The 18,707-nt window shown below is 40.1% G+C and overlaps 1 protein-coding gene across 1 annotated transcript in view; it reads left to right on the forward strand.

Annotated features, from left to right (window-relative positions):
• Positions 1-18,707, forward strand: part of LOC133343843 (adhesion G-protein coupled receptor V1-like) — a 106,726-nt gene extending 88,019 nt beyond the window's left edge. Inside the window, 15 exon segments of the mRNA XM_061553750.1 lie at positions 506-677; positions 995-1,237; positions 2,946-3,362; positions 5,828-6,012; positions 6,699-6,936; positions 7,890-8,026; positions 8,531-8,691; positions 9,676-9,776; positions 10,699-10,815; positions 11,962-12,140; positions 12,979-13,136; positions 13,526-13,647; positions 14,003-14,194; positions 16,201-16,378; positions 17,521-18,707. Coding sequence (XP_061409734.1) covers positions 506-677; positions 995-1,237; positions 2,946-3,362; positions 5,828-6,012; positions 6,699-6,936; positions 7,890-8,026; positions 8,531-8,691; positions 9,676-9,776; positions 10,699-10,815; positions 11,962-12,140; positions 12,979-13,136; positions 13,526-13,647; positions 14,003-14,194; positions 16,201-16,378; positions 17,521-17,639 — 2,719 coding nt within the window. The 3' untranslated portion in view covers positions 17,640-18,707.

Raw genomic sequence — 18,707 nt, forward strand, 5'->3', positions numbered from 1 at the left:
GCACCTGTAAGCACTGTGGTTCTTCATGTGTGGTCAGTGTTACATTTGATGTTTATTACTTTATTTTAAAATTTTAATTTGTATTTATCGAGTGAAAAGGTTGTTCAAGAGTGGAACATTTGGGGCTGAACACATAATTCGGCTTGTAACATGGGACTCAATGGCAAAACGACGATCATTTAACAATTTTTTCGCTTAACGAGCAATTTTCGGGTCCCGTATCTTGCTCGTTAAGCGAGACACGCCTGCATTACATGAGTGCTTGGTGCCTGGTGCGGCGTATCAACATCAGCACTGGGAAGTCAAAAGGTAGCTCGTTGGGCATGGTGCTGGCAATACCACCTCCAATGTGCACCACACCTACCTTAATCGGTGCTTGCTGGCATAAATTGCCCCAACCAGTGCACATGGTTATGTCGTCGCGTGTTTGGTCTCTGCGTGTTTGGCCTTTGCGTGGTGTTTGTGCTGTTGAATTATGCTTTCACGTGTTTTGTGTCGACAACAGGGTCTTTGATGACGTACGTGTGGCCTGGAGGGCGACCTTTGACAAGGACACAGTGCAGTTACACAGGGAGGGTGTGAGCCTTGAGAAGGAGCTGGAGGCGGTGACTGGGGAGACTGTGTGTCAAGCGGGACATTTCAGCTGTCCAATTCGTGTGGGCCTCAGGCCTGATAAGGTATCCATTAGAACAGTAATGTTAATGCACTAAGATGCGGGTTAATGACGCTCATGGTGATTAATATACGCAAAAAAATATGTCGTCGTTATAAAGAAAATTAAACGTGATTATTAATTTGCGGCGATCAGTAGTGTTGATATATGTGTGGGCTTTTACATACTTTTAAAAAGGTTAAACGTTATTGACGTTTGATTATTTTTAAAGCGATGCGATTGTCACAAGACGCTGTGACATTAAACTTCTCGTTGGCAATAGCCGTTGCACCCTGCGGTGCATGCATGATGAACCGCAATGAATCCACGGTTGTCTTCAAGGTGCCCGAAATCCAATCTTGGTTCCTGCTTGAGATCTACTGGGTTGGTGAGGGTGCGGCGATCAACAGCACGAGCCGTTTTGCCAACGTGACCGTGGAGAGCAGTGATCACCCTCACGGCCTCGTCCTCTTCGCCGTGGGCTCCAGGCTGATGGTCACGCACCAGAAGTCCAGCATCGTCACCTTGCGTGTCGTGCGCGAATACGGCATCTCCACGCCCGTCGCTGTGCACTACAGGATTCTGGTACGAGGCTGCCCATTATCGTGATGATGGTCATCGTCGTCATCATCATTATTGCCATCATCCGTTTGAGAATCCACTGCTAGTTAAGGCCTGTCAACTTGGATTGCCGCACTTCTCATCTTATAGTCAGGCTTGTTCCCAAGCAGACCTTCTAATTCAGGTTATGATTGAAAAAAACACATTTGGAAATTGTCTAAAATCTATTTATATTGGGATTTTTTGCAAATTAAATGCATCTGTTCAATGCCAATTAATTGTGACCAGACTTGAACAAATTACTCGAGACACTGGTATGGCAGCAAGAGTAGTTTATGCAAATGTTGTCGCAAGAGGTCACACTTTTCACTGACTATGCGTGATGAATGAATGAATGATACTTCATCGACTTGGTTGATCATATTTATGTTTACAATTTGTAAAATTTTATCCAAATTTATGTTTTTCCAATGCATCATCAGAATGAGTGTTCATTCAGAACTCTTAGAGGCCAGTGCAGGGCACCCTCCACATTAGAGAATGGCTCATGCAAGGATATATCACAATGTATTCACAGATCCCTTCAACTGACCTCTGATATATACACCAGGGGTGCTGTGCTTACCCACATTCTCTGCCACAGAGAAAAAAAATTTAGACTGGCAGTAAAACCAACATTTTTCATTTTCAAGGGTGGATTTTTGTCAAATTAAGTCAAAAAACAAATTGTATGTCACATGTTTTTTGTGTGCAGTCATCAGTGACGAGGTTGAGACCATTAACTTGCTGCACTTGAGAACTCGGATCATGATTTGCTATCCGGATTGGAAGTCGGGTTCTCAGCAGTTCTCAGATATATTTTTACTTGGGCAGGACACATTAAGATTAGGGATAATAGCCGATGGACAATTAAAATGTTTATGTTTTATTAATAAAATATTTTTTTTCCTTATAACCGTATGAATTTAAAATGCTAGTGTCTAAAATTACATGATAGCTTTCATGAATTTAGAAAAAATTAACTGAACTTTATTCGTTCAATGAAAACCTTTTAAGATGTTGTCTTCTCTGGATTGTGTTTTACCTTTTTCCAAATCATGAGTCCGTAGTATAGCCCCTTCTGCTGTCTTTGTGTCATTACAGGGTAGTCGCAATAGCCACTGTGTATGTATGTTGAACTTCTTTCACACGGTACGTAGCCAACCGTGCTAGTCGGAGGTGCGTAATTAAATTATTAAGAAGAGCAAGTGTACAGATAAATATTTATATTCTATCATGACGCATATGGTGCCAGACATTTCACGACATGTCTAGACTTTTAATTATATTCTAAAAATATTTTATGATAATTTTCTTCCCTGTTATATATTTTTTTACTCAAAATGAAAGAAAAAAAATCAGTACAACTTTAAAGTGTTATTGATTCAAATAACACGTTTTTGTCTTTAAATGTCATGAATGTGGAAATTTGATTAACCTAATTTTGTCATACATTCATGCTGCTCAACTTTTTGTTGAAGATAAATACAGGAAAAGTAATGAAAATTAACAAATTAAATTATATACTGTATGCATTGTAATGATTACAGTCCTTTGTCAATCCACCTTAGGATGAAGGCCTCCCCATACTATGATGGTTCGAGGGGTTATTTCACAATACTTCACCACGCTGGTCAGTTAGGTTGTATGTATTCTCAAATTAAAATTCTATAATTGTTTGTTTTTTCTGCAGGAGCTGCGTCGTGCAGAGATGGAGATGGGCGGCGTGATGATTTACCCAGCTATTGCAGACCAAGATTTTGTTCCATCTGAGGGGCATCTGGAATTCCAGCCAGGCCAGCGTGAGGTGTCCCTCGACATCACGCTCACGCCCGAGAGTGCATCTCCCAATCCCGTCCCCAAGCGCTTCCAAGTGCTGCTGAGCTCCCCGACAGGGGGCCTAGGCCTGGACGAGAGCTACAACCTGGCCAATGTCACCGTCGTGACGGACGCAGACACCCAGTTCTACTGGAGTCTCCTGGATCCTCTTCAGCAGCCTGTGGAGGAGGCTACCATCAAACGCATCCTGCAGACTCTGGAAAGCAAAGTGGGGCGGGAGCAAGAGGCCTCACCCGAGCAGCTCAGCGCCTGCCTGCAGGTGCTGCATCAGGTATGGAATCGCCTGGTGAACTGAGCGCAATGGGTTCGTTTACCTGCTTGGATTTTTCAGAGAAAAAAAATCACGTTGTGTAACACAGATGAATGTGAGCTCCGTTAGTTAGAATGGTATATAGGCTGAGGGCTTAGGGGTATCCTATGGGCAGATTAATTGCTGTCTGGTAAAACAGAAAAGACCGTCAGGAAGATGATGGTCATTTAAAATGAATTAAACGTCAGACTGAGAGGTTGATTAATCCTGAACTTAATAATTAATTGGAAGGGAAGGGCCAGAGGAGTGAGTGGGGGAGTTTCGTGGATAACAGGAATATGTTTTCAGCTCTTTGATGTGATTTCTGACTTATCACACGTAACTTGGTGTGATGTCCTGACATTTCGCACCAAACACTTCCCAGCATGCAAAAAAAAAGTCGGACATCAATAAAACCCTAAAAGACATAATAAAGATAGCACAATGGTGTTAGCATTGATGGAGACCTTGGAAGAAGAGATCTGAAATGGCTGGCAAGCTGTATGGGAGGGAGGCAGAGGCTTGGAGAGAATGTGTGGAGAGGTGGCAGTTATTAAGATGTGTTGTGAGAGAGCTACGGAGGTCGGGTTGGACACACCTGGATGGCGACTGATGGGAGTCACAGCAAATGTTTTTGAACATCACAAGGCTGTTAAACATTGTTATTGATAATTAAATACAAATGGAGCTCTTCATTGTTGACATTGTTTCGCGGAGGGTCTGCTGAGACGTGAAATTCTACAGCGGCGGTAATGAAAAGCGATCGTAAAGCAATAATACATATCACACCACCCTGAGGGTTATCTTACAGCGACCTGCAACAGCTGAAATGTCGATCGTCGGCATGGAACTAACAAACGTGTATGCTCTCCAATGTGTTTTCGCGTTGTCCTGTGTATTATTCCAATGTGTTTTCGCGTTGTACTGTGTATTATTCCAATGTGTTTTCGCGTTGTACTGTGTATTATTCCAATGTATTTTCGCGTTGTACTGTGTATTATTCCAATGTGTTTTCGCGTTGTACTGTGTATTATTCCAATGTGTTTTCGGGTTGTCCTGTGTATTATTCCAATGTGTTTTCGCGTTGTACTGTGTATTATTCCAATGTATTTTCGCGTTGTACTGTGTATTATTCCAATGTGTTTTCGCGTTGTACTGTGTATTATTCCAATGTGTTTTCGCGTTGTACTGTGTATTATTCCAATGTATTTTCGCGTTGTACTGTGTATTATTCCAATGTGTTTTCGCGTTGTACTGTGTATTATTCCAATGTGTTTTCGGGTTGTCCTGTGTATTATTCCAATGTGTTTTCGCGTTGTACTGTGTATTATTCCAATGTGTTTTCGCGTTGTACTGTGTATTATTCCAATGTGTTTTCGCGTTGTCCTTTGTATTTTTCCAATGTGTTTTCGCGTTGTTCTGTGTATTATTCCAATGTATTTTCACGTTTTCCTGTGTATTATTCCAATGTGTTTTCGCGTTGTACTGTGTATTATTCCAATGTGTTTTCGCGTTGTCCTGTGTATTATTCCAATGTGTTTTCGTATTGTACTGTGTATTATTCCAATGTGTTTTCGCGTTTTCCTGTGTATTATTCCAATGTGTTTTCGCGTTGTCCTGTGTATTATTCCAATGTGTTTTCGCGTTGTCCTGTGTATTATTCCAATGTGTTTTCGTGTTGTACTGTGTATTATTCCAATGTGTTTTCGCGTTGTACTGTGTATTATTCCAATGTGTTTTCGCGTTGTACTGTGTATTATTCCAATGTGTTTTCGCGTTGTACTGTGTATTATTCCAATGTGTTTTCGCGTTGTACTGTGTATTATTCCAATGTGTTTTCGCGTTGTCCTGTGTATTATTCCAATGTGTTTTCGCGTTGTACTGTGTATTATTCCAATGTGTTTTCGCGTTGTCCTGTGTATTATTCCAATGTGTTTTCGCGTTGTCCTGTGTATTATTTCAATGTGTTTTCGCGTTGTCCTGTGTATTATTCCAATGTGTTTTCGCGTTGTGCTGTGTATTATTCCAATGTGTTTTCGCGTTGTGCTGTGTATTATTCCAATGTGTTTTCGCGTTGTACTGTGTATTATTCCAATGTGTTTTCGCGTTGTCCTGTGTATTATTTCAATGTGTTTTCGCGTTGTCCTGTGTATTATTCCAATGTGTTTTCGCGTTGTCCTTTGTATTATTTCCCATGGTGTCTGGAATTTTGCTCCACGTCCTGGGAGTTTCTTCCATTAAATTCCTGAAGTAGCTCCCAGCAGATCGTGTGAAACGTCAGACATCTTTGCCAAACGGCATACGCTTAAACAAACACGGGCTAGAGAGCTTACACATCACGCCTATGCAAATGTGTAAAAAACAAAATCAATATTGTAGAAGGTGCAGTAAGGCAACGAGTGTAAAACATCTGCAATGGCTGCTCTGTTTATTGTCCCCTTCGGTAGATAATTAGTGAAGGAGAGAAGCGAGCTCTCAATGAGTCGATTAATAAGGTGATCTACAACATCTTGTGTCACCTGGTGGACCCAGGCCGGCTCGATACGCGTGGATATACGCTTCTTGGGGAGATGACGGAACGTTTTGCCTTCTCCCTGCTTACAGGCACCCAATGCGACTCTGCCCCAATCAGGTAAACCATTCATTTGGACAGCATGGTCTCTTAATTCATCCTTTTTTGTTTCTATTGGAATGTATTTATACCTTAAGTTTAATCCACTATTGAGAAAATGCATGTTATGGGTGTCACAGATGTTTGTTTCTAATATTAATATATATGAACAATTGACGTTCGAATAATAGGTGCGTATTTGTGTTAATTCTGGTTTGAATTTTTGTGCAGGGTGTTATACCAATTAGTCCAGGTGATTACAATGAAGCCACAGAAGCAATCTTTAACTACCATGGATTAGCTGTCATGTGAGATGCCCTCTAGAATTGCACAGCCAAATCTACATTTATTGTTTTCTTTGTGATTTAATGCACACTTTAGATTTCCCATGGTGGCATCTATGTAAAATCCCAACAGTGTTATTCAAGAGTAAAATTTACACCATTCTTTGTTAGGCGAGAAGTAGTGCAGTGCTCGGCACACTGGTACGAACCCATTGATATGTGTGCAATCCCTGACCATGGCTAACATCAGCGGCGAATTATATCTAAACCGATCCTAGGGCCCTCATTCACCAACGCTCGCCGACACAGAATGGGGAGTCTGTGATCCAACAGTGCATTGACAAATGGCCCTATATAATTAAATACAAATGTATTTTTCTTTTTGTGAAACTAACCATGGGCATTTCCCTTTGCACACAACAGAGGCAAGACCATGCTGGATTCATGTGGACGTCTGATGGTGCTGTCTGCCCGTTGGTACCCTCAACAAATAAATGGACATCACTTTGTGGGCCGAGCCGCAGATTCCTTGGCTCTGCCAGAGCGACTGCTGCCCGTGACTGGCTCCAACCTGCAGGAGTGTTATGATGTTCTCTTCGTTGAGTACCAGAGCCAGCAGTGGTACCAACCAAAAGACCAGCCATCTGTGATGGCAGGCACGGTGAGGGTGGCGTTTGTGTTTGAAGAAAAAAGTATGAAGAATTCCTGTATATTTGTAAAGTTGTGAAATAAAGTTAATGGTATATTTTGAAGTTAATGGTATATAAAGTCTTTCTACGTGACTTTACCGAAAGAACCAAAGAGTAATTCCTGCAGTCACGAAAGCTCCAAATCAAGTTTGGTATATTTTGTTTTTAAAAGGATGTCTTAATTCACATGTTGGATCCCTGATCATAAATATACATTGAATTAATACCATACACATTATGTTGAGCCATATTCTATTCCAAGCCAACACATTTACTGTGTGTGTGTCTGTAATGATTTGATAAAATGATGATCTGTAGATCAAATATACACACGGTTCATGTCAAGGGATCATAAACTACTTTTGGCTTGAGGCAACCAGCTGGACTGCTGTTATTGATACTGGTTTGAATTTACGCTGCATTGTGTTCAGCTTTTTGTAACGCGGATATGATTTCTGAGCTTTGGTAAAAAAAATGTAATTTCCAATTAAAATGTTTTATTGGGATATATTTGACAACCAGGATAAGCAAGGTACATCACTTACTGACTGACCCCACCCAAGGAAGTGCTTTCTAAAAATACATTTGACAGCTGTGGTGGATGAGGGATATTTATCATGAATACGACTGCAGTCTTTACGTGGTTGCAGTGAGCAGCACCCTACTCGTTATCCCTGCTGTGGTGATTCTACTTTTTGCAAGCTTTTTTTATGGTTAAAATGCACTCTTGTTAGAGGGGCCAAATGGGGTTTTACGTTTGTTCAGTTCTCACTTATAACCAGTAAGTTGCATTGAGCAAGTAAAATGGCCTCTTATGGGCCTTTCATTGAAGTAATTTGGTCTCACTTAGCCATTGGCAATTTTTTGTCTTGTGCAAGGTTGTATGGAGTTTAATTCATAACCTGTGCCACGTACGTGCATTCAGGTATTGTCGGTTGGCGTGAAGGGCATCCCATCAAGGCCACTTACACAGGAAGAAGTCACGTACAGGATACACGCTACAGACAGAAGGGTGGTGCCACATAAGTCTGCTTGTCTTCTCTGGAACCCGGCTGATGAGGGGTACAACAAATGCATGACTTCCACTCAAAAAAAACCCCCAAATATTAACGAGTTTTAATCAGAGCAATGCAATTAAACATCACCGTGCGTGGGTATCATTTACCGAGCCAGATGTATGCGTGTCAAAATAGCTTTATTTGCACAGGAGGTATGCATTCACTACTTGGGATTTGACTTGGTTTGTGTTATATGTATTTCAGGGAAATGTTCAAATTTTTTGGATAAAAATCTGACAAATGTTTTATTGTGGATGTATATGAAATTATGATGTCACGGTAAATGGCGTCACATGTTACATCACTTTTGTGATTTCCCACCAAAAGTAGTGTCACTTGATATCGAGTGACATTGTTAGCAGGAAGTTACGTTAAATTATACGCAATGTCAGTGATCCTGAAAATCTTTAAGAAATTGTTCTTTTAAAAATGAAAACCTGTAATTTTTTTTATCCATAACTCATCCTTCACCATATATATAGAAATCTTGTGTGTCATCTGTCCACAGTTGGTTGGTGGACAGCAAATACTGTCGGGTTGTAGAAGACTCTTTCAACTTTGTTGAATGCGCCTGTTCTCACATGTCGACATATGCCGTTTATGGTAAAACGGACAACCTGGCTTCATACAACATAGCGGTCTACATATCCTGTATCATCTGCATGACTGGTAAGGCACCGTACATGAATCCCCTCCTGTGTATGGCAAGCACACTTCAATTATTTTTGTTATAACAACAAAAATACCAAATGGGCAAACAGCTAAACGACAATACATATTAAGATGAAGTAGTAGCTGAAAAATCACAGAATAGATTGTACTCCCTATCTTTAGCATCGCTATGTTTCATTCCAAAAGTAAGCGAGAGTTATTATTTAACAGCTTCTGTCAGTTGGTCATTTTTCATGTGTAAATGCTTGGGAGTTAATTTTACGGTTTGTTACAAAAATCTGATGAAATAGAGGTCTCAATATGAACTTCGCACATTGTGTGTTTTCTGTGTAAACAAACCTCCCCCACCCCCCCCCAAAATAAAAGTACCCCATTATTATGAAGTCCAATAGACCTGCGCAGAACGATGGACGCATGGTGCTGGTGAGAATAAAAATCACATCTGCTTTAAACAAATAAACAAAGTGGCGAGAATAGTTGAGCATTGAATGCATCAATTATGCTTTCGTGCACTTGCGTGTGGCTATTACTGTGGGTGGGCTGCCTGTCGCGATCCACGGTCGCCCGTTCCATCTCCCGGGCCACAGCAGTCGACAGAACGGTGCAAAGTCTCCGAAATCTCCGCCACCTCCGTTCGCCCGGCAGTAGAAACGGTGTTTGCCGCAGTTCGCCAGATCAGCACGTCGTGCGCGGTGGGATAAAGTGTTGAGATGTTTTCCGTGGAATACTGTTAAATTAGTAACAATAAAAAATAATGTATTCTCATTCTACACGACACCTGGCCAGTGTGGAAGCGCAGGTAAAATACCCTTTGGCGAGGCTGTCTGTAGTGAAGGCTCCCTCTCGTGAAGGCCCTTTTGTCAGCTGTGGTGTAAGCAAGAAATTTCAGCGCTGTCCCTTGAACCTGTACTTTATACACAATCATGCGAATGCACACGTGGTTTTGACAGCTGGTGTGTGTGTGTGTGTACTTGTGGTCAGGCCTAGCACTGGCGCTCCTTGCACATCTTCTCTGCTCCCGTCTCTCCATGTTTGCAGCCAAGCTGCTCATGCACATGCTGTTTGCATGCTTTGCCACGCAGGTAATTTGGTGGCTTAATCGCCTGAAACATTGATTTCTTTTGTGTCTGTACAAATGAACGCTATATTCTTGGTGGGTGTAATCCTCCATGAATCGTAACGGTCTTGCAAGTGTTCTGCGAATAACTTTGGCGAGAGCAAATGCGCTGGCCCGACTCTGAAATGTATTTTGTTACTTCATGCAGTCACATTGTCGCTGTTTCATTCTTTCAAATGTCTTTTTTTTATCAGTTCTAAATATGTTTTCGTTTATGCCTCGGTTTGTGAGAGCTTGGATGACTGCATTAATTTTTCACTGAGTCAAATGCCCTTGTATAGTCTACAAAGGTGAATCGTAATGGTATTTACCATTTATTTGTCTTTTCCAGAAATTGATTGATAGTATGTAGGTGGTCAAAAGTAGGAAACCCTTTTCTAAATGTGGCTTGCTCAAGTGGTTGGTCAGATTGGTTGCTGAAGACATTTATTGAAACTGCCTGTTTTATTGTTGCAACAAAAATGAATCCTTCCCATTATTTTGAATCAAAATGCTAAATACCCCTATCGTGCATTTTCTAAATTAAATATGGCACACGAAGACTCCACGTGATTAAATACATATCTCTCCATTGATAGTGACATGATTCATTATTTGGAGCAATATTATTTATATAAAACATAAATATATAGTTATCCAAGCGTAGTAGCATAAAAAAATGATACAGCATGCTTCACGTCATGAGAAGTGCTTTTCTTTTCACGACGTAGAACATCTCTGCAGAGCTAACATACGGTGGGGCAAATTCTCCTTGGCATGTTTACCTTAATGATGGGTAATTGAAAAGGGCTTTTATGACCAAAACGGCGGGGTGCACATGTGACAGGCTGTCATGCTCACCGTTGACTGCACTAATGCTACCGATTAACATTTGTGTCCGCCATCAGGTGGTCTTTCTAATCGCCGCCTATGTAAGTGGCCAGGTGTCAGACGAGAGCTGTTTTGCGATGGGACTGATCGTGCACTACTTCTTCTTGGCGCAGTTCACCTGGATACTGGTGCAGGTAAGTGTCAGCCTCGGGTAAAGTCGACACTTCACGGGAATTGCATTGTAATTCATAAGGACTCTGTGCTTCCAATTTCACGTGAAATCTGCTGCTTTGGCACAACGTTTTTAATTATATATCACAATGATTTTAGAAAAAGTAACGTGTACCAACCGTTGCAATTTTTTACATATTATCTTATTTTTTTATACAAATTAACAAAAAGGAGTGTTAATAAAATCGCATTGCTTCGTCATACTGCAGTGTAATGCATTCAAATGTTTGCAGAGTATTTCAAAATACAAAACGTTAGATTCCTTTCATATTTTAAATGTATAAGTGACTTAGACTTTACTTTATAAAACACATCAAATAATTGTTTTAGTGGATTATTGAGAACTAAATAAGCACGTCATGAGGATTTAATTGATTTTATGCAGGGGCATTGAATTTGAATTTGCCTGGATAATCCAGGGAATAAAAACCTGGATTGTGAATCAGATGTTATACAAAATGATGTTCACAAGTGCTGCTTGCTGAATGTATAGTCTAAATTACAACAAATTTATTTGACTCTTTTCATATTATCTAGTCCATGAATGCATGAAGATGAAATAAAACCCTTTCAAGAGTTCTTGCACATTTGGAATTAACTACATTTTGTGCAAATCCAGTTGTCATTGTGCTCACTCTACATGTGCTCCATTTACTATGGGCAAATCTAAATAGATACAGATTTCTTCACAGGGGTCTACTACAAATTTAGCTATAAAGACACTGCAAATGCACATTGTTTGCGACTGAGCATAGATTTTTTTTGTTACCAACAAACCTCAAAATCAATGTTCAAGTGGAGGTCTTTATGACATCCGCAAAGCTGTATACCACCTGACAATGGCAAAAATGCAAATTTCGGCAGCCTAATTTTTCACAACCATACAAAGTTGCCGCTTGCCCAATGCGTTTGGGTGCTATTGGGTTGAATTCATAAACATGCAAAAAGCATTCATTTTAATTCACACTGTTTGTATTCAATACAGAAACCCCCCTAAAATGCTCACATTGAAATGTTAATCCCATTGTTTCCTGATGTTTATTATTGCCCATATTAACTTATTGTTACTTGATATTGTTTCACCTTCCCCTGTCCCCCATTGCTTTTAGTCCATCAATCTGTGGCAGGTGCTGGTGCTGAATGACGAACACACAGACCGGCGTTTCCCGCTCTTTGTAATCCTGGGTTGGGGGCTGCCCGTAGCCCTGCTCGTCCTGTTGGTGATTGTCCTCTTGGCTGCACTCGGCTGGGAGTCACGAAACGTTTACGGCGCCATTCATGGTGATCTGTAAGTCCACCCAGCGCAAGCAATGCCTCGAAATTACTACGAGGTCACAATTGAGAAAATTGGTAAATTAAATCATTTTTCAAAAGGATAAAGGGTGTATTATTTGCAGTACTTTATTCAATTCTATCACTGAATTGTGTTTGTGGTTTTTTTTTGGGTGGGGGTGGGGATTTAATTATGAGAACTGTCAGCGTACCGTTGAAAAGGACAATTTTTACGTGTGTATTTCCTTAATTTAATTGACAAAAGAGCATTGCTCTAAATATATTCACCTGCAAAGCAACTGAAAGCCATTAAAATATCTTACGTTTCACAATTTATTACTTAGAAAATAGGACGTGTAATATGAGGATACATGAATAACATTTCTCAAATCAAATGAAAGAGGAACCATACATGCAAATAAATATTTATCCTTTTTGTACCATGATGAATTATTTTAATTAAAAGGATTTGAGAATGTCTCATTACTTGTGTTATGCCCTATGTTATTAGATAGAAAATCGACTATGAATGTATTTCATAGTAAACAGGATTGCTTACATATAAACCAGGGGTGCTGCCATGGTGTGATGGTTATCACACTGGCCACTGCAATCCTGAGGTCACTGGTTGGATCTTTCTGGCATGGCAAGAAGTCTGACCAGTGTGGAAGAGTAGGCCCAACATTACCTTCGAGTGGGGCTTTCTAGAGCTCCCTCTTGTGGACTCCCTGCTGCCAGCAGACGCAAAAGCAAGCAATGCAGGGCGAGACTTTTACTATAGCCATTTACAAATAACAACCCCTTTGACAGACGTGTTTTGTGTTGTGTCATGGGCCGTGCGTATTGCTCTGTAGCTGCTTTGTCCGTGAGCAGTACGTGGCGCTGGTGTCGGCCGTACTTGGACCGCTCGTGTGCCTGCTGGCTTCAACTGTCACCCTCCTGCATGCCTACCAGCTGGCTGAGCAGTGGCGCAGCTACGATGACGTTTTCAGGGGCAAGCCCAACTCCTCAGGTGGGGTCACGTGCGGGACGAAGTCAACAAGACTTAACGAGCCCTAGTCACACTTTTGGTTGGTTATTATTACGTAGATAAATTGATTACGTGGTGGGTGAATATATAGCTGGAGCACCAACATCCTCATGTCTGGGATTAGTCTTTTGTGTCATCAAAATAAATTATGACAATGGTTACTTTTGAATGGGCACATACAATTGGTTGCACATGTTAGGAGCCTTTCGCATGCATTTTATGAAAAACATTTTTTGCTTAACCCTATTCAAACCATATTATTGGTCTGGTGAAAACTGAAATATGAAATATTCCACTGTGCACACATTGCTTATCAAGCATTTCTACGTTTGACATTGTACATGTATGTTTCTGTGTGTGTGTTTTCCCAGAGGTCCCACTTATCCTGTACTTGTTTGTGCTAATCACATTGAGCTGGCTCTGGGGAGGACTGCACTTGGCATATCGGAGACTGTGGATGCTTATTCTGTTTGTGATCTGCAATAGTCTGCAGGTAGGTTTTTTTAATTCTATATTTTCTGCTCTATTAGACCCTTGTTCATCCACATTTTTTATTCTGGTGTGTCAGTTTTTTATTGCAACAAAGTCTTGAGAGATAAAAGAGCATGTGCTGCTTTTAATCAATATACAGCAACCATGCAGAAACTGCAATTGTTTGTATTTCCTATTGATATTGAAAGTCATTGGTGGACTCGTGGTGCAATAGCTAGAGCACGGCATATGAACCTGCTAACCCGAGTTCGATTCCACAGTTGGTTTTCCAAACTTATTTTACATCAAGCGTTTCACTGCAAAATGTGTTGCAGTTATCACAATGCAATTTTGGAAATGTGCCACTGCCATTCCAGGGCCTGTACACGCTGGTGGTCTATGCAGTGCTGCGGAATCAGCTGTGCTGGCCAGTGAAAACCAGCTACAATTTAAATGCAAGCAGAGAGGCGTCTGGGAGGGCAACTCACCCCTTGCCTGGCAGTACGTATCCTGAGGACATTGGAGACATCAACAAAAGCACCCAGAACCTCATCACTGCCCTAGAGGAGGTAATAACCTGTCCACAACAACCACTCTTCCTTGCACCATAAGTCATTACTTTATTACACTGTAATTTAATAATAATAATAATAATGCCCTTTATCTAGGAAAGCCTGAGATGTTCTTTTTCAGGAAGGCCCTGGAATGGGCTGTATGACCATTCCCATTATATTTAGTATTTGGCAAGTGGATGAAACCAGAGTAAATCTGGAGTAACCCCATGGATGCGAGTTAATAAAACTCAAAGATTCTCACAAATGGATTAAATCCAATTGTGTACTTTCTTAAGATATTATTGGGCTCCTGCATTGTACATGTAAAATGTAAAAAAAGGTTATCAGTGCAGTATATAATGTGTACAATTTGAGGTTACTTCAGATATTGTGTCTCTAGCACTTGGTTTAGACAGCAACTGAAAATAAGATGGATTGAAATGTAGCAACATGGAAATAGAACCTATTAAAAATAAAATAACATTTTGCTTGGAAGCAGTGGGTGATTAGCATTATATATTAGAATGCTGGCTTCCTCAGGAAAGCCTCACTGACACTCATTATTGTGTTTCAGGAGGGTCTTGCCTAGTTTTCGCAGGAGGGGGTGTGGGGATGATTGCTGTGTATAATCCCAATTGAGTAATTTGCTGGTAATTTTTCAAATTTGGCAAATGCGGACCATGACGCCAACAGACAATGGCCTACTATTGTGAATGTCATCCACTGCGAAGCAGACGGTGTGTATTTTATGGTTAATACACCTACTGTCATGGGATCCCGTGGTGGCGAGATGTTATCTACCTCGATTGGTATGCAGGAGATCGTGGGTTCAATCGAACCCTGACGTCTGTATGTGTTGTTTGGAGTTTGCGTGTTCTCACCCCGTGGTCGCGTGGATTTCCAACAGTTCCTCCAGTTTGGTTCACCACTTTTAGAAACATGTATTCAGATTATGTGACTACACATTTGATAAACCACTTCGGTGAGTTATGTGTGGCCAGGTCGCCTATGAAAAAGAGCAAATAGATCACTGGGCTTTTCCAGAATGTGATTCACAATTTTGCCTATGGCTACTGGATTTTCAGTTGCAATTAAGTGCAAAAAAGTATATTTGTTTATTCTGGTAGAATATACAAATGTATTAATAGCCTGGCTTGTTTATTTTAAGTGTGCCTTTAGACAGGAAACAATATCAGCTGAGATTGAATTTTATTTAAATGTGAATACAATAGTTGTAAGACAGTTTCACACGTAGGCTTTCGCGACCAATGTCATCCAGAATACAGGTTTTTTTTTGGGTTAGATCATGTAAATATACGTGTCGTTAAAGTCGTCACCACTCTACACAGCCAATTAGTAAGGTTTGTCATGTAAACAGAACATGCCAATTCGTTACTAGTACAGCACACCGGTGTGTTGGAGAGCAAAGCGACAGTACTCAGATTGTAAATGTTGTGCCTTTGTTCTCCAACACACTGGTGTGCTGTACTGGTAATGAATTGGCATGTTTCGTTTACATAACAAACCGTACTAGTTGGCTGTGTCAGGTGGTGGCGGGTTTAACGACACATTTATATATTTACGTGGTCTAACCCATAGTTGTAAGACACTGCTTATAGTGGGGTGCCGCGGTGGTGAGATGTTAACTACCTTGCCTGGTATACAGGAGGTCCCCTGTATATTTGGAGTTTGCATGTTCTCCCTGTAATCACGTGGTTTTTATTCCGGGTCCTCCAGTTTTTACCTCCACATTTAGAAACACGCGTTTAGAGTATTTGGCCGTTAGAAATTTCCAAGTAATAGGCCGCTTCGTTGAGCTATCATTTATGGCTACATTGCTTCTGAAAAAGAGCTATATAGCTCAGTGGGCCTTACTCGGTAATGTAAAATAAATTGTTACATAGTTACATTGCACGGAGTTAAACGTCAAGTGGTATTTTATGAAAACATGCGTGAAATCTGTGCACAGCGTTGTGATTCAGTGGTGCTCAGTTGACTGTGCCTTTTGAATTTTGCTCAAGACCCAAGTGGACTGGCCTGGCCACTCCGTACGCCAAGCGAGCCGTGCCCAAAGCCTTCCCAAGGAGAGCCCTCAAAGGGGCCTCCGCTACGACCCCACGTACGCGTACGTCAACAACGGACTGCTTCCAGACGAAGACTCGCAGGACTTTGATGACCTAATTTTTGCACTCAAAGCGGGTGAGTCTACCGAGAGAGCCATTTCAGGGGTGAATGAATTAACCGGCAGGTGTAAGGCTGCGACGTTTGCAGTGACAGTAAAACAAGGGTTCACTCAGCAGCTCCCCACTTACTTATGCAGGAAAATGCTGGTAGTGAATGTTACACTACAATTACATGAATCGCTTTTCTCTTATGTGAAAAAAAGACTTCAAAGAATGAAATCTGAGAAATTGAATTGAGCGCATTGGCAACCATTAAATGGTAACAGATATGCATTGCGCATATGTAAATTGTTTGCATTTGCATAATTATTGTAAGGTCCATGGAAGCTGAGACGTGGCGGTCTCTGCCTGGTCATAGTAAACAGGAGTCAATGGGGACCCTCGGTAACATGAGCACCCAATGTGCCTCTTTTCACCTCTCCCAGGTCTCACCATGCATACATCAAGAGTATTGTGTTGACCTTACATGACCATGAATACATAACTGTTTGGTGTATCGAGGTTATTTCTGAAATGATAATGAAATCCCGGGGCATAAGCATAACATATTTTGCTTTACAAAGAGTAAATATACGGCCACCTGTGACTGATTTATGCTCATTCATTGCACATAGACAATAATATAACGTGATGAAAAATTGTATGATAACATGTCTTCATTATAAAACATATTTTCTAGTAGTGTGTTTATTTTGTATTTATTTACTTTTGTTGGTTATATTTTACGTGGAACATTCAACAATGCACGGATGTTGTACGCTATTGTTATGATACAGTATTTGCATGTTTAAAATAAAATGTATCAGACTATTACGTAGATGTAATTTTGTGAAAAAAATAGACATAATTCTATTCATACCATTAACACTTATTTTGTATTAGAATGATAGATTAAGCAATTATGTTTGATAAGATATTTTTCTCTACAATGTATAACTGAAGGTATGTTCCAAAGAGCTATTGAAAATATGCCAAGAATCATCTAAATAATTTATTGGGAATTCATAATATTTATAACCGGTGTTTATCACATCCCGGTGTAAATCATTTAATGTTTTCAAGAGATTATCCCATTTAATTGATTAACTAGCGTTGTAATTTGCTGCAATGTCCTCTGATAAATTTATTTTGATGTTCATTTCATTTTTGTTTATTCAGGCGCTGGACTGAGTGTGAGTGAGGATGGCTCCTACAGAGACAGCCATGATGACGGGAGCATAACGAACTCCCAAATCGTGGAACTGAAACGGATTCCAATAGCAGACACCCACTTGTAACGCAGCTTGCGGTTTCGAGACACTCTTTACTGAGAACAAAAGCTAAGTAAGTATAACTCATTAGTGTAATTTTATATTTTCTTTTCAAAGTATATCGATAGAAGATACGATTTTTACCCACAAAACCTGTTTGTCTGTGGAAAGAACAGCTGGTTAATGATGTTGTTTTGCTTTTGACATACACAACATAGATCATTTAATAACAAGTAATTAACAATGCAGTGTTGGTTGTTTGTGCGCAATTTAAATGCAGGAATGAAAGGGGTGGTGTTTTGTTGTTTCTACATTTGATATTATTATGTGCATTAGATTTTTTTTTACCCAGAACTATCCTCCAAATTAGGCACATTTAAATTAGTATGCCTTTTTAAAGCTAGTAACAATATTTTATTGTTAATTTTGTTTTGTTCTTTGGTGCAGCGATAAGTGATATATTCGAATAGCAGGACATTTTTGTAGTAAATTTACGTAGGTCCTGTAAAAGTGTATCCATATTTATTCCAATTGGCCTCATTAAACAGCAATAACTGCATGAGTTTCCGAAGCAGTACGACTAAACAAAGTTGCTTTTACATTAATATATGTGAAAATATATGGCACTATGTATGGTATATATTTAAATTAATAAGGTAAGACCACATTTTAATTGATAATACAAACATAGAATGTTCATTGGAAGCATTGTTACCATGCAGTTATCATCCAACATTTATATAAGGTACTACGTGACACGCTGAAATAACCATCTTTTTGCTTGACTGAAAACAGTAGTGAATGAATTTTTTGGGTGGGAGGTGGACAATATACGCGTTACATGACGAAAGACTTATAATGAATTAAAGGAAACTGTACATGTTTACTTAATGTCATTTTGCCAAGGTTATGTTTATTTCCTTCAACATGAAATACACATCTATGAGTGAATTTAGCATTCTTTTAGAATGTTGTTTGTGCTCTCGTAACACCACTTAAGCTTCAGCTGCTGACCTGCCATTATAATGTACTGTAGTAGTCAGTCTTCATTGTACTCACCGCTGTCTTCAAGTAACAATAAAGCAACTGTTTATA

This window comes from Lethenteron reissneri, chromosome 18 (assembly GCF_015708825.2).
Source record: "Lethenteron reissneri isolate LAM-NWPU_2019-01 chromosome 18, ASM1570882v1, whole genome shotgun sequence".
Lineage (NCBI taxonomy): Eukaryota > Metazoa > Chordata > Hyperoartia > Petromyzontiformes > Petromyzontidae > Lethenteron > Lethenteron reissneri.